At 41.4% G+C, this 16,915-nt stretch overlaps 1 protein-coding gene across 7 annotated transcripts in view; it reads right to left on the bottom strand.

The window, feature by feature from the left end:
- The window catches only part of LOC112260455 (astrotactin-1), a 268,710-nt gene that overhangs the window by 185,321 nt on the left and 66,474 nt on the right, over positions 1-16,915 (bottom strand). For 2 of the 7 annotated variants that reach the window (XM_024435582.2, XM_024435584.2), the window contains exons 5-7: positions 8,258-8,407; positions 6,315-6,464; positions 5,230-5,397 (exon numbers count right to left, since the gene is read on the bottom strand). In XM_024435582.2, coding sequence (XP_024291350.1) covers positions 5,230-5,397; positions 6,315-6,464; positions 8,258-8,407 — 468 coding nt within the window. The remainder of the gene's footprint in view (positions 1-5,229; positions 5,398-6,314; positions 6,465-8,257; positions 8,408-16,915) is intronic. The other 5 variants (XM_024435583.2, XM_024435586.2, XM_024435585.2 and 2 more) reach the window with 5 other exon arrangements.

Here is a 16,915-nt window from a genome sequence, read left to right as displayed (position 1 = left end):
GATATTGTCACTCCTATTTGCCATCTCCTCAATCTAAGCTTACAAAAAACTGTGTGCCCCCAGGTCTGGAGGGAAGCAAAGTCATTCCGCTACCCAAGAATAGTAAAGCACCCGTTACTGGCTCAAATAGCCGACCAATCAGCCTGTTATCAACCCTTAGTAAACTTTTGGAAAAAATAGTGTTTGACCAGATACAATGCTATTTTACAATAAATAAATTAACAACAGACTTTTAGCATGCTTATAGTAAATGGCATTCAACACGAACGGCACTTACACAAATGACTGGTGATTGTCTGAGAGAAATTGATAATAAAAAGATTGTGGGAGCTGTTGTATAAGATTTCATTGTGACTTTTGACATTATCAATCATAGTATGCTTCTGAAAAAATGTACAGTGGGGCCATAATTCCACCATAATTTGCAAATAAATAAATTTAAAATCCTCCAATGTGATTTTCTGGATTTTTTTTCTCATTTTGTCTGTCATAGTTTAAGTGTACCTATGATGAAAATTACAGGCCTCTCTCATCTTTTTAAGTGGGAGAACATGCACAATTGGTGGCTGACTAAATACTTTTTTGCCCCACTGTATATGTTATGGCTTTACACCTGATGGGGGTCACCTTGGGGTCATGATAGGTGCTGCACCAAATGATTGATGTATTATTGCCATTGCCGTTGCCGCTTGCTATGGACTACCTTCTGCCCCCAGCTGTGCCCTGGACATCATATGTGAATTGATTGCTCCCCATCTATCTTCAGAGCTCGTGGTGTTAGGTGACCTAAACTGGGACATGCTTAACACCCCAGCCATCCTACAATCTAAACTTGCTGCCCTCAATCTCACACAAATGATCAATGAACCTACCAGGTGCAACCCCAAATCTGTAAACACAGGCACCCTCATAGATATCACCAACCTGCCATCCAAACACTCCTCTGCTGTCTTCAACTAGGATCTCAGCGATCACTGCCTCATTGCCTGAGTCCGTAATGGGTCTGCGGTCAAACGGCCACCCCTCATCACTGTCAAACGCTCTCTAAAACACTTCAGCGAGCAGGCCTTTCTAATCAACCTGGCCCGGGTATCCTGGAAGGATATTGACCTTATTCCGTCAGTAGTAGATGTCTGGTTATTCTTTAAAAGTGCTTTACTCACCATAGATAAGTATGCCCCATTCAAAAAATTTAGAACCAGCCCTTGGTTCACTCCAGACCTGACTGCCCTTGACCAACACAAAAACATCCTGTGGCGTACTGCATGAGCATCAAATAGCGCCCGCGATATGCAACTTTTCAGGGAAGTTAGGAACCAATATACACAGGCAGTTAGGAAAGCAAAGGCCTGCTTTTTCAAACAGAAATTTACAGAATAAGACCACCTCCTCCCAGCTGCCCACTGCACTGAGGCTAGGAAACACTCACCACCGATAAATCCATGATAATTGAGAATTTCAATAAGCATTTCTCTACGGCTGGCCATGCTTTCCACCTGGCTACCCCTACCCCGGTCAACAGCCCTGCACCCCCCACAGCAACTTGCCCAAGCCTCCCCCATTTCTCCTTCACCCAACTCCAAACAGCTGATGTTCTGAAAGAGCTGCAAAATGTGGACCGCTACAAATCAGCCGGGCTAGACAATCTGGACCCTCTCTTTCTAAAATTATCCGCTGAAATTGATGCAACCCCTACTACTAGCCTGTTCAACCTCTCTTTCGTGTCGTCTGAGATTCCCAAAGATTGGAAAGCTGTAGCGGTCGTCCCCGTCTTCAAAGGGGGAGGCACTCTAGACCCAAACTGCTACAGACCTATATCTATCCTACCCTGCCTTTCTAAGGTCTTCGAAAGCTAAGTTAACGAACAGATCACCGACTATTTCGAATCCCACCGTACCTCCACTATGCAATCTGGTTTCCGAGCTGGTCATGGTTGCACCTCAGCCATGCTCAAGGTCCTAAACGATATAACCGGCATCGATAAGAGGCAATACTGTGCAACTGTATTCATCGACCTGGCCAAGGCTTTCGACTCTGTCAATCACCACATTCTTATCGGCAGACTCAACAGCCTTGGTTGCTCAAATGACTGCCTCGTCTGGTTCACCAACTACTTCTCAGACAGAGTTCAGTGTGTCCAATCGGAGGGCCTGTTGTCCAGACCTCTGGAAGTCTCTATGAGGGTGCCACAGGGTTCCATCCTCAGGCCAACTGTTTTCTCTGTATACATCAATGATGTCGCTCTTGCTGCTGGTGATTCTCTGATCCACCTCAACGCCGACGACACCATTCTGTATACTTCTTTGGACACTGTTAACTAACCTCCAGACGAGCTTCAATGCCATACAACTCTCCTTCCTTGGCCTCCAACTGCTCTTAAATGCAAGTAAACCTAAATGCATGCTCTTCAACCGATCGCTGCCCACACCTGCCCGCCCCTCCAGCATCACTACTCTGGACGGTTCTGACTTAGATTATGTGGACAACTACAAATACCTAGGTGTCTGGTTAGACTGTAAACTCTCCTTCCAAACCCACATAAAACATCTCCAATCCAAACTTAAATCTAGAATTGGCTTCCTATTTCGCAAAAAGCATCCTTCACTCATGCTGCCAAACATATCCTTGTAAAACTGACCATCCTACCAATCCTCGACTTCGGCGATGTCATTTACAAAATAGCCTCCAATACCGTACTCAACAAATTGGATGCAGTCTATCACAGTGCAATCCATTTTGTCACCAAAGCCCCATATACTACCCACCATTGCGACCTGTACGCTCTCGTTGGCTGGCCCTCGCTTCATACTCGTCGCCAAACCCACTGGCTCCATGTCATCTACAAGACCCTGCTAGGTAAAGTCCCCCCTTATCTCAGCTCGCTGGTCACCATAGCATCACCCACCTGTAGCACGCACTCCAGCAGGTGTATCTCTCTGGTCACCCCCAAAACCAATTCTTTCTTTGGCCGCCTCTCCTTCCAGTTCTATGCTGCCAATGACTGGAACGAACTACAAAAATCTCTGAAACTGGAAACACTTATCTCCCTCACTAGCTTTAAGCACCAACTGTCAGAACAGCTCACCGACTACTGCACCTGTACATAGCCCACCTATAATTTAGCCCAAACAACTACCGCTTTCCCTACTGTATTTATTTTATTGATTTATTTATTTTGCTCCTTTGCACCCCATTATTTTTATTTCTACTTTGCACATTCTTCCACTGCAAATCTACCATTCCAGTGTTTTACTTGCTATATTGTATTTACTTTGCCACCATGGCCTTTTTTTGCCTTTACCTCCCTTATCTCACCTCATTTGCTCACATCATATATAGACTTGTTTATACTGTATTATTGACTCTATTTTTGTTTTACTCCATGTGTAACTCTGTGTTGTTGTATGTGTCGAACTGCTTTGCTTTATCTTGGCCAGGTCGCAATTGTAAATCAGAACTTGTTCTCAACTTGCCTACCTGGTTAAATAAAGGTGAAATAAAAAAAAATAAAAAAACATGAGGTCTAGCATTGTCTTGCATTAGGAGGAACCCAGGGCCAACCGCACCAGCATATGGTCTCACAAGGGGTCTGAGGATCGCATCTCGGTACCTAATGGCAGTCAGGCTACCTCTGGCGAGCACACGGAGGGCTGTGCGGCCCCCCAAAGAAATGACACCCCACACCATGACTGACCCACCGCCAAACCGGTCATGATGGAGGATGTTGCAGGCAGCAGAACGTTCTCCATGGCGACTCTGTCACATCTGTCACATGTGCTCAGTGTGAACCTGCTTTCATCAGTGAAGAGCACAGGGCGCCAGTGGCGAATTTGCCAATCTTGGTGTTCTCTGGCAAATGCCAAACGTCCTCATACCACCCTCATGGAGTCTGTTTCTGACCGTTTGAGCAGACACATGCAGATTTGTGGCCTGCTGGAGGTAATTTTGCAGGGCTCTGGCAGTGCTTCTCCTGCTCCTCCTTGCACAAAGGCGGAGGTAGCGGTCCTGCTGCTGGGTTGTTGCCCTCCTACGGCCTCCTCCACGTCTCCTGATGTACTGGCCTGTCTCCTGGTAGCGCCTCCATGCTCTGGACACTACGCTGACAGACACAGAAAACCTTCTTACCACAGCTCGCATTGATGTGCCATCCTGGATGAGCTGCACTACCTGAGCCACTTGTGTGGGTTGTAGACTCCGTCTCATGCTACCAGTAGAGTGAAAGCACCGCCAGCATTCAAAAGTGACCAAAACATCAGCCAGGAAGCATAGGAACTGAGAAGTGGTCTGTGGTCACCACCTGCAGAACTACTCCTTTATTGGGGGTGTCTTGCTAATATATATAGACAGTACCATACTCATTTTCTTTATTTTTACAATAATCTACATTGTAGAATAACAGTGAAGACATCAAAGGTTTCTGGAGAGGTGAAGAGCTGTGCATACTCTGAAACACAACCCTTCCAAGCTGCACTGCTTCTTGACACAATGCCCACTTAACCCAGATGTCAGCCACACCAATGTGTCGGAGGAAACAGCGAGCACTGTGCCCGGCTTGCCACAGGAGGAGTCACTAGTGCACAATGGGACAACTGCTGCCCTCCCCTAACCCGGTCAACGCTGGGCCAATTGTGTACCGCCCCATGGGTCTCCCAGTCGTGGCTGGCTGTGACAGAGCCTGGACTCGAACCCAGAATCTCTAGTGGAATCAACAGCTTGTACTGCGATGCAGTGCCTTAGACCACTGCGCCACTCGGGAGTCCCACTCCCCTTCTTTAAACCTAGGTATTTGAAAATAGTATTTGAAAATACTTACAAATACAATTTGGTCGACCTCTTGGTTTTCTACAAATAACTATTCAATTGCTAAAATAAAAGTACTGGGCTGTATATTTTCAAATACTTAGAAACACAGAAAAAACGTTTTTAAATAACAGCCAGGTCTGCTTGTGATACAACCTCAAATACATCATTCCATTCCGTTCTGGATCTTTCTTGTTTTCTGTACATTCATATACATTTGAGAACTACCTGAGAAACTTTTTTGAATTCTTTTTTTTAAGTGCAATCCTCTGGGGATCCAATGCACATTTGTATGTATACATTTTCTGGCAAAATAAATACAATACAATTAACTTAAACGCAATAAGTTCAATGAAAGTGCAGACAGATTTAATTGGTTGCCAGAGTTAGAGTGTGAGAATCGGTGGCATGCACTATGCGGTATAGTACCTGTCTCTGGATCACACTGGTGTTCACAGGGGTCCAGAATGCGGCGGCCACACAGCTCATTGATCCAAGGCCCGCTGGCATTCTGCTGGTAGTATAGCAACACCTGGGCCGGGTTCAGCCAGTCAGATGCATCCAGTTGACTGCCCTGCAGCAAAATGAACTTGGACCCTAAGAAAAAAAGGAAAGGGTTGTTGGTTGCTGGAAAACACACAGTTTAGGCACCTACCTGATCAATTAAAGGTTCAGTACTGTACATCAGCAGTTCTATCAACCTTTCTATTTAACAGTTCGTGAGTAGAGACTTATCACAAGGCACAAAAAATAATACATTTTCTGAGTATTACATTTCCCCGGATGGAAAACAGCAATGAAATGGATAGGACACAATGTTCCGGCAACTCATTTCATATTTCTGAAGGTGCATTGCATACACAGCTGTGGCATAAATATGGATTTCTCCTAGGCAAAAACCTAGATTGTTATCACCTTAACCACAACATTACATTAAGTCTGATAAGATTGTGTAGACATTTATGGACACGTTCTAAATCGATCTGAGTTCCTGCGATTCAAAAGGCAAATTCACAATCCTTCATCTCTTTTCAACGTTGCCTCCCCTGGATGCCTTCCGGAATGATAATAACACCCGGAGTATCCGTGGAACACAGTTGTGGTTAGGAATCAAATCAAACCGGAATGATGGATGAGTAAGGCAAGTCACACCAAATAATATATCTGGACTGCCAGCTCCCATGATGGCTGAAAAATGCCAATGAGCCAAGAGTGAGTACTTGGCCTGCAGTGCTTTTCTGCAGGTGCTAGCTACCCTGAAATTCATTAGCGAGCCAGCCCAAGCACACAGAAAGTGGAGAGAGAGTGATGATACAGTGGGTGGTCACGACGACCTGGCCTGATTGTGCTTTGATGCTTTGAGGGCACATCTGTTGTGGTCTCACATGGGAGGAGAGAGGGGAGGAATCAGCCTAGTGACATTTCCCCATTTCCCTTTGTCTGGGAGTGTGGTAGCAGAGAGCCATACAGTTATACTCCTGTGGTTTTCAGGAGGGCAGGCGATCGCCCCTTACCGTCTGCGATGAGGTGCTCAGGCACATGGAGGATGACCCGGACGTTGAGGCCACAGGAGAGGTGTGAGGAGTACACCAGGCCGATCACACAGCTGACAACGCTGATCAAAGTCAGGGTGGTCTTATTGATGGGGCTTCGTGGGGAACCTGCTGGAAAAAAGAAGGACACAGACAACAAAGGGGAAGCATGTGATGCTGAAACCACACTGTGGCTATTTCCCAAATGGCACCTTATTCCCTTTATAGTGCACTACTTTTGACCAGGGCTCATAGGGTCAGGTAGTGCACAATAAAGGGAATATGGTGCCATTTGGGAAGCACCCCTTTACTCCCTCCAGCACCTCCACCAAGGGAGTCGCTTACAAACAAGTCATCACTGGGCTTTCTGCCCATGAAAGGGACCTCTGTATCAAACCGGTAGCTTTGGGAGATTTGGCTAGTCAAGTCTAGCTGGTGGTGCGATAAAAGTGTTCCTTTGAAGGGTGCTATTACCATATGTGCTGAAGGAAAAAAAGAAAATAGCCCAAATAAGAGCAGTTCAGAGGTTGCTTTGCCTCTTTCTTCTCCTTTCCTGCCATCCGGTTTGGTGCAGCCCCACCAGAGTTCATTACTTATAGCACGCCTGCTAACATACTGTAAATACAGATATATACTGTATATATATATTCTTTACAAAAAAATATGGGGGATTGGAAATGGAGACAATTACATTAATAGAAGCCACAATTTATCTGCAATTTAAATCTGATCTACCCCTCCCCCCCCAAAAAATGAAATGTCCTACCTTACAGCACACACACACACACACACACACGCACACGCACACACACACACACACACACGCCAACAACAATCTGACCTGTATTATAGGAAGCCAATAACAGCCTTCAACTTTGTTAGAGTGATTCTTAATCCCTATCCAATGTTCCTCGATTACTGTCCCTTTTAGCATTCTTCAAATAACTCAGGCAGAACTTCTTAATTCAAAATATAGCTTAAGTTAATCCTTAAAAACAAAGGATTGCAGAGTAATACCGAGACCTAACTTGTAAAACAAATTCCCCCACATATAGGGAACTTATTACTGAGTACATTTTTGCTAACAAGGGAACATAATCTTATAATTCAAATGCCCTTTTTTGCAATGTGACACAAAGCCACAAACTTCATCCATTACGTTTTTTTTAACAAAAAGAGAATGAAAAATGAATCCCATCATTATGACACTCTCTTTCTGCACATCTTTTTTTTGTTTTTACATCTACAGATGGTATTGCATTTCAGTAACATGATTTAAGGTATCCAGATAAAAAAATAAAAAAAATAAAGTAATGTCTCATCAAGTCAACATTTATTTTGATTAGCTTCACGGTTTGTGTAGAAATGCACATTCTATTCTTAACTGCTTTACTAATTAAACGTGTTGGTTATTTTGTTTATGACACCTGTGCAAAATCTTAATTGGTTGGAGGCGGTGTTGAGGATGTTGAGGCAGGCATGCCATATCTGGTCGTTCAGATGCTTTTATTTTGGTTCCCCACATCCCCCACATCATTACTGTACATCACAACGCCAAGGACATGTAGCATGCTCACAAACACACTGTTGGTACCATGCGCTTTCACGGTCACACAACAACAATACAAGCCAATCGCTTCCTTTATTTCAAACATTACAATGCTAAAAACATCATTGTCTCAAGTTAGGCAGATATCAAAATCGTACACATACTCAAAGGGGTTAAAACAAAGCACATTGTTAACACCAACCATGATCACTAGCAAAGAGAGAATGTTTGAATCTATGTGTATGTGTTTGAACTCAAGCATTGCAAACACATACATTTGTTGTCCATTCATCTCCTCTAATATATGCATTTTTTATTGTCATCATGCGAGTATGAAATCAGATGATGTCCGTACAGTATAATATTCCTTCCTTACCCCCTGAGCCCCACGCGCTGTTGGCGTTACCATTTCTCATACCTCGGCTGCGGCGCCTGCTGCGATTGGGGTCAGTGTAAAAGGTCAGCTGAGGTTCACTGTCGGCCTCCGTGCCCGAGTCCCCGTCCGGGTTTAAGAAGGTTGAACCCGCTATAGAATTCACACAAAAAAACGCTCATCACAATAACGATGTGATGTGTCCTCTGTTTGGATGAAATGCGTGGAATACATTGGATGTCCATTGACCAATTCTGCAGTTGATTAAGGAATTTATACAGCAAGTTTTTTTTGCTACAATCACTTTGCATTGGCATCACCATACTAATAGCCATATGTAATCGTTACAGTAATATGGCAAGTAGAAAGGGAGAGCTATATACCCCTGCATAGCAGTCCCATGGGAATTACATACTGACTGTTCTCAATTACAAATGGATCATGTTGACACTTTAAGTGTTAATCGAAAAGAAACATCAACAAATGCATAATTCATTATAAAAGATGTGGATTCGATTATTTACATTGCCTGAAGGTTAAAAAATGTGTAGCTGTATCAAAATCTTGATAGTGAAACTGAAAACTTGAGGCGTCTATGCTAATATCCACATTCCTGTACCACTAAATGTGACCTTTAATGAATGTTTCTAATAACATTAAGGGAGCTGATTGGAGTTGTGTGTTACGCAACATATTGTACTACTTGCCTTGGATCAGTGTTAGCCATACGGTACATGTAAAACATTCTGGCATGTTTAGGAGTCTGTTAAAGTTTTAACAGCAGATTGTTGTTACATTTTCATATTTTGATCATGCTATGGTACGAATGGAAAATAATAACTGGAACAGTGGGCTAATTCTTCAGCTTTTATAAAACATGTCTAACTTCAGTATATTCTATACAAGACATACAGTTATACCCTCTCTCAGGAAGTGATTAATACATGGATTCATGAGGTGGAAAGTATGAAAGTCACATAACAACAACATACATCCAATGGTATTCTGTCACAATTCATTAAACCAACATGACTCTGGCTAAGTCCCAAAAGCACCCTATTCTTAGACAGGCCGATTCAGACTTACGAAATATACGCCTTCCCTACTCACTTCTCAGTAGTTGATATTTAGACTTACCTTATGGAGGCACTTAACGAGATTTGAGGGCGTGGTTCCCTTGTGTGCACTGAATAAATTAAATTCAACACCAAAAACTACTAATTAGATCAGGGAGTTTTTTGGGGAAGAAATCCCTTGAAATATGGTGTACCTTTAATTTGAATTTGATCTTGAATGTAGACTATGGAGAATATATAAAGATAGCAATGAAAACATGTGCATATTTGTCGTCTCCATTTTAGAACCCATGGGTAGATTTAAAAACACTGATTTTACACATTATTATTAATGTTTAGGGAATAATCATGAATCCTACTCCATGTAAAAATATAGCCTTTACGCACGAACGAAAAAAAGTGGTTTGACAACGGAAGTAGCATAGCCTACAACATAATTATAATACCCTCATTTCCCGCATTGATCATGGAACTGTGTGATAGCAAGTTTCCAGTCCTGCACCGTGCATCAAGTTCAAAGTAATGATTTGAGCAGCATAAATGAGCTCCATAATGATTTAATTAGCCTACATGCCCCAATGTATTTTATACTACAATTTGTATTTGACCTTCATTAAATAGCATCCACTATTACTTGACCATCAGCCACAACCACAAGGACGTGACAGCGTTTACCGAGGAAATAAATAAAGGTAGGCTAAATCAAACAATGTAATAGAACAAACACTAAATTGGCAGTTAAATATACGGGATTATTACCTGAGCTACGGATAGTGGCTAATATTATTTAACATAGGCTATTGCCTACAAATTGAAGGAAAAAGGGAAAGTTGTGGAATATGAATAAAACATTCTAAAATAGATTGTCATTTAGCCTATATTTACAATCCCCTTATCCAAACAGATTACTCATTTAACTAGCTCTTATCAATAGCTCTTATCATATACAGTGCATGGAGAATGGTGTTATTTCAATCGCAAAACAGAAAGTAGTCCTAGATGCTATTTCCACTTGGAACAGGCAGGTTCGCTAGACCTTACTCATGGTTTCCTAGCGGGTAAAGGAAATAATTATTTAAGGAAATAAGTCAAGGCCATAATACGGTGTATCTATAGACACACCTCTGCCACATCTCCATATCTTTAATTTCACCAAACATGTCAATAGTGGGTGATAGCAGCCCACAATTCAGGGCATTCCTGCATGTGGGCATCCCATTGGTTCCTGCGTGAATGCCACCCCCCTCGAGCATGCCATCTTCATGCTTGTCAACACTTTAGATTTTCTGGATTTTCCCAGATTGTCTATGCAATGAAAATGTGGGTCAAAAGGGAAATACAAGTATTATCTGAGTTCTCCAGGGGTCGAATGACACTGTCTACCGGTGTCCTAGCTAGCTAGCTACCGGTGTCGTCCCCGCCTCCTGCCTGCTGTGTACCGCAGTCCTCCTAGCTAACTAGCACACAGTGTCATTCGCTTCCGCCTGCCGAACACCTGCCCTCACCGTCGTTAACAGAACTGTGGGAAAGCAATGCCGACAGCTATCGTTGTTGCTTGTCGCCCTTACCTCTTCTTCTTCTGTGGGGTTTATCGGCAGTTAGCATCCAACTTTATGGTGCAATACTGGCACCTACTGTACTGGAACGCCCCCGTGTCCCACCTGTGTACCAGAGTCATAGCTTAAAAATGGACCAGTAGAAGTATAAAGAGGGGTTCTCGCAGATGCAGGAATGCCCACATGCAGGAACACCCCTAATTGCGAGCCGCAATTGCACCCTTCTCAAACGCTCACCTTGCTGGCACTTGCATTTCTTCCATGCTTAAGTTGAAGGTCAAAATGTGTGTATGAGAAAAGTGCATAAAAAGGTAATAAAGTTAAATTATGTGCGTATCTCTGGTCTGAATTTTACCCATAGTGCAGTACTTTTACATTTATCCTACCCAGCACAGCACAGGAAAAATGCTTTCATTATGCTGCATCAGGAAGAGAGATGCATGATAAGACTGGGCCATGGAATATGTATCCTCAGTCGGGGGATAATACAGTTTGTGTCAGTCCATATTATGACTTTACATCCACTATCCATTACATAGATGGAAGATGGTGCTGTTCTGGTACAACGCAAGGGTAATACATGTTCATAATCATTATCTCATTGAAGCCATTAGATTGAGGCTTTGGCATTGTGAAAATAGCATATCTAAAAGGGTATTGTTTTGAGTAGGCTGTATACACTACATTGGGAATCCAATTGACGCAAATGACTGTTTTGGTAGAAGCATTAACATTGAAACCTATAATTTAAAAAGGATGTGTTATAGCTCCTCTCACAAGTTTTAGTGGTCTTGCTATTACAAAGTAAGCAGACAAATCCATCAAAGCTTAAAGCTATGCTGGCTCAGCTGGAAATCCTAGCACCACTAACTTCATTTTGAATTGCTCATTGACAATAGCATAAAAAATCCAAACCAAGACATTGCCTTTAATTAAACCACAAAAGGTTCTCCAAAACAAAGGGTGAATAAAAATGTCTCTGGCAAGCATAAACATCTGACAAAGTGGAAGCTGTGTCTTGAAAAGTACTGTAAAGAACAAGTAGTTTCATGTACAAGATGGCATTACTAAGGCACTGTTTCAGCAGAATGACATTGACTTGATAACAATATTCACAGGGAGCATATAAACTACAAAAACAAAAGTGATTCCATTGATAAACTATTTTACAAACATTTATAGCACATAACAATCCCTAACAAAAAAAAGAAACTATTCTTAAGGACTGAGTTAAATATTGATATAATCAAAGGACAAAATATATAATTGTGAAAGGAGGTGAAACAAATGTCCAAATAACACTCAGAGGATACAATTGCTGTTTCTCTAGGTTACAAAGAAGAAATAAAGCACCTTCCAAGGAATTAACAACAAATCGAATGCAGCAGTTGGAAAAGACTCTGTTAGCCTCAACAATTAGGCACGGGGCAAAAGGTGCAAAGCTCTATGGCAACGAATAAAGACGGACTCTTTTAAACATTCAACACATGATGTTGCTTAGCACTAGGCATGCACTGCAGGTACAAATACCGCTTACAATATAGTTATTTTGCCCGGAGCTTTCGGGGTCCGGATCTCAATAAATATAGAGGACTTTTGGCAGCAGCGACAATGACACTGGAATGACAATCACTGGGGAGAGGTGCAAAAACCCAAATGAGTACTACCAATAGAAATCTGACAAAAGGCTTGTAACCACAACTGTAGAGAGAATGTGTAAAACGTGTAAAAAGGTGATTGCATGAGAAGTACTGCTGGGACACAGATGAGAATCTTTAACATTTTGAAAAGTGTTAACATCCAACAACTATTATGACTTTTGACTCCAAATTCAGAGACAGCTTCATCTTTGGGCTTGTTGTTCCAAATATAATGTGGAATAATTGTATGGCTGGATCGCTAACGTACTGTATGCTACAATTAAAAGGGTAGAGTTGCTTTGAGACGAGCACTTCAATTTCCCGGTATGAATAACAAGTTCAGTATAACAAGACAAGGGCTCCTTGAAGCAGACAACAAACACCAAACAGACAACAGCTGTGACAAAGACAGCTACCCCAACCTTGCTGTTTGGCTTGCCATACACGTTGAGCAGCACATTTGAGGGAGGCATAAACATTTGATGCGTAAAAGCTTCCCCCCAATACTAAACGCTGTTAAATGTCCACTGAGAATAGCATAAAGACCTTACATATGCATGTGCATATTTTATCACTCGGATTCCAAAACAAAAACAATAGATGTCCAAACAAAAACAATAGATGAAGCAATATAACCCCAGGCTTAGTCTTTCCAATTCCGATTTACTGGACTGTGTACACTTTGTACATAGAACCACCAAGGGGTTTGTTGTGGAGAGAAAAAGTTGTCACAAAAAGGATCAGATAAAGAGCAGATAAAATGATAACGCATTTAGAGTTGTCCTCCATTGTTCTTTGTCCTCTGGTGTTCCAAATAAACAAATTCAACTAAATGAATAAGATAAATATGCAAATGGTATATGTTTAATTCTGAAGGCGGCAATCTCATTGAGAGCGGGCTGTAGGGCTGTGAGAGATTGCTTTCAGAGAGCAGAAAACCAAAGGCTGCTCATAACTCTGAGAGACAGATAGGCTGGGGGAAGCCAAGAGCCAATGGAGCATTTTGCGGACATGGTATGCTTTTATTTTGCCATTGAATTAGCAAACAGCTTGGATCTTTAGCATTTTCTGTCCTGAAAGTGATCAGCTAATTGACTTCTGTTTTGCCCAACAGGCTTTCCAGAATACCAAGTGAATATGGCATTAGTGTGCTGTGTTACGTACACTGCTCTCTCTGTTCTCAACGTCTACTATTGATAAAAGTTATTCATTTTTATTTTTTTTCTTCCTTAGCGAGATTTGATTTATGTTCTCATTATGAAGCAAAAAGATATAGCAGGTGCATATCCACAATACAGGTTTTCAAGAAATATCAGACAGAAAAGGGAACATTCTCCTATGCTCTCTGAGAAAGTCACAAAGTTGCACAGCAATGCAAATAAATATTTTCAACCAAGACAACAGTAGGGGAGAGTGGGGCATGTTGAGCCATTTCTTACATTCAGCATCACTACGTCAAAGGAAATATACTATTCTATCTAACAAGATATATACATATACAATACCAGTGAAAAGTTTGGACACACCTACTCATTCAAGGGATTTTCTTTATTTTTTACAATTGAAGACATCAAAACTATGAAATAACACATAGAGTCATGTAGTAACCAAAAAAGTGTTAAACAAATCAAAATATATTTCACATTTTAGATTCTTCAAAGTAGCCACCCTTTGCCTTGACAGCTTATCACACTCTTGGCCTTCTCTCAACAAGCTTCACCTGGAATGCTTTTCCAACAGTCTTGAAGGAGTTACCACATATGCTGAGCACTTGTTGGCTGCTTTTCCTTCACTATGCGGTCCAATTCATCACAAACCATCTCAATTGGGTTGAGGTTGGATGATTGTGAAGGCCAGGTCATCTGATGCAGCACTCTATCACTGTCCTTCTTGGTCAAAAAGCCCTTACACAGCCTGGAGGTGTGTTGGGTCTTTGTCCTGTTGAAAAACAAATGATAGTCCCACTAAGCACAAACACGATGGGATGGCGTATCGCTGTAGAATGCTGTGGTAACCATGCTGGTTAAGTGTGCCTTGAATTCTAAATAAATCACAGACAGTGTCACCAGCAAAGCACCCCCACACCATCACACCTCATCCTCCATGCTTCACGGTGGGAACCACACATGTAGAGATCATCTGTTCACCTACTTTGTGTCTCACAAATACATGGCGGTAGGAACCAAAAATCTCAAATTTGGACTCATCACACCAAAGGACAGATCATTGCTCGTGTTTCTTGATCCAAGCAAGTCTCTTTGTGTTATTGTTGTCTTTTGTTAGTGGTGTCTTTGCAGCAATTCGACCATGAAGGTCTGATTCAAGCAGTCTCCTCTGAACAGCAGTCTGTTACTTTAACTCTGTGAAGCATTTATCTGGGCTGCAATCTGAAGTGCAGTATACTCTAATGAACTTGTTCTCTGCAGCAGAGGTAACTCTGGGTCTTCCTTTCCTGTGGCGGTCCTCATGAGAACCAGTTTCATCATAGTGCTTAATGGTTTTCGTGACTACACTTGAAGAAACTTAATGTCTTAAAGTAACGATGAACTGTCATTTCTCTTTGTTTATTTGAGCTGTTCTTGCAATAATGTAGACGTGATCTTTTACCAAATAGGGCTATATTCTGTATACCACCCCTACCTTATCACAACACAACTGATTGGCTCAAACACATTAAGAAGGAAAGAAATTCCACAAATTAACTTTTATCAAGGCACGCCTGTTAATTTAAATGCATTCCAGGTGACTACCTCATGAAGCTGGTTGAGAGAATGCCTAGAGTGTGCAAAGCTGTCATCAAGTCAAAGGGTGGCTTCTTTGAAGACTCTAAAATATATCTTGATTTGTTGAACACTTTTTTCTATATTACATGATTCCATATGTGATATTTCATAGTTTTCATGCCTTCACTATTATTCTACAATGTAGAAAATAGTAAAAATAAAGAAAAACCCTTGAATGAGTAGCTGTGTCCAAACTTTTGACTAGTACTGTATATCAGGATGTTGTGTTTCCCTGGAAATAGTCTGAATGCATTTTTTTGCAAATGAAATACATAAATGTCTATTTTACATAAGTATTCACACCCCTGAGTCAATACTTTGTAGAAGCACCTTTGGCAGTGATTATAGCTGTGAGTCTGTCTGGGTTAGTCCCTAAGAGCTTTCCACACCTGGATTGTGCAACATCTGCTTTACTGAGGGACCTTACAGATAAGTGTGGGGTACAGAGATGAGGTAGTCATTGAAAAAAAACATTATTTTTGCACACAGAGTGAGTCCATGCAACTTATTATATGACTTGTTAAGCAAATTTGTACTTCTAAACTTATTTAAGCTTGCCATGACAAAGGGGTTGAATACTTATTAACTCAAGATATGTTCAGATTTACAAGTCCACTTAGACATTATGGGGCATTGTGTATCATCCAGTGACCCCCCCTAAAAATCAAAATTTAATCCATTTTTAATTCAGTCTGTAACACAAGAAAAGATTGGAAAGAGTTAAGGAGTGTGAATACTTTGTGAAAGAACTGTATATCCATAAAACTGACCAGATGTAATCATCATTTGTATGGGGTATATTGATTTGACCATTGGCTTAACTTGCCTCTAACCAAAAGGCACAATTGAACCCAAAGCAACCATTTTCACTATATTAGCCCACAGCTACAGAACAAGGACGCACTTTCATGATAGGTTTAGGACCTCATGTATTAGCTTATAGAGACCCCAACTGATCTATAAAACAGTCTGTAAAATATCTACTTTGGTTTAGATACACACTAAATCTTTTTTTTGTTTTTTGGACCTAACTTGCTTACCACTTTTATCTTCACAGAATCCATGAAATGATGACCTCTTCCTAAATATTTGGTCACATGACTCATTTTGTGTATGGCTTCCTAGAAACGAGGTGGCTCAACTAACCCTTTGGCACGACTCTAACCCCACTCTTCTCTATCTGAAACCAGAGTCATGTTTGTTTCTCACAATTCTCATCATAATTCACAAAATGAGATGGAAATGTTGGTTGACACAAATTAATCTTTCATAACTGTAAAATTACTTTACCCAACAGCTCTATAGTTTCCTAGCTACCGCTACATGCTGAATGAGCTGGTTAGCGTGACATTGCTATTTGAATCCTCTATTCTATAACATCCCACACACTAGAATTGCTTTTCTAACCAGAAAATAAACCATCCACACTAGTCAGTCATGGAGCAAAGTGGATTATGATCAGGGTCAACTGAACAAACTGGTGTCTCATTTCAGAATGACATGCCCTCTTTTTCAATACTCTCTTTTAACAGTCTCTTAAAGGGATGCTTCGGGATTTTGGCAAAGAGGCCCTTTATCTATGTTCCCCAGAATCAGATGAACTCAT

Source organism: Oncorhynchus tshawytscha, linkage group LG10, assembly GCF_018296145.1.
Source record: "Oncorhynchus tshawytscha isolate Ot180627B linkage group LG10, Otsh_v2.0, whole genome shotgun sequence".
In the NCBI taxonomy this organism is placed as follows: domain Eukaryota; kingdom Metazoa; phylum Chordata; class Actinopteri; order Salmoniformes; family Salmonidae; genus Oncorhynchus; species Oncorhynchus tshawytscha.
Note: the sequence above shows the minus strand (reverse complement) of the source record. Positions and strands in the feature narration are given on the sequence as shown.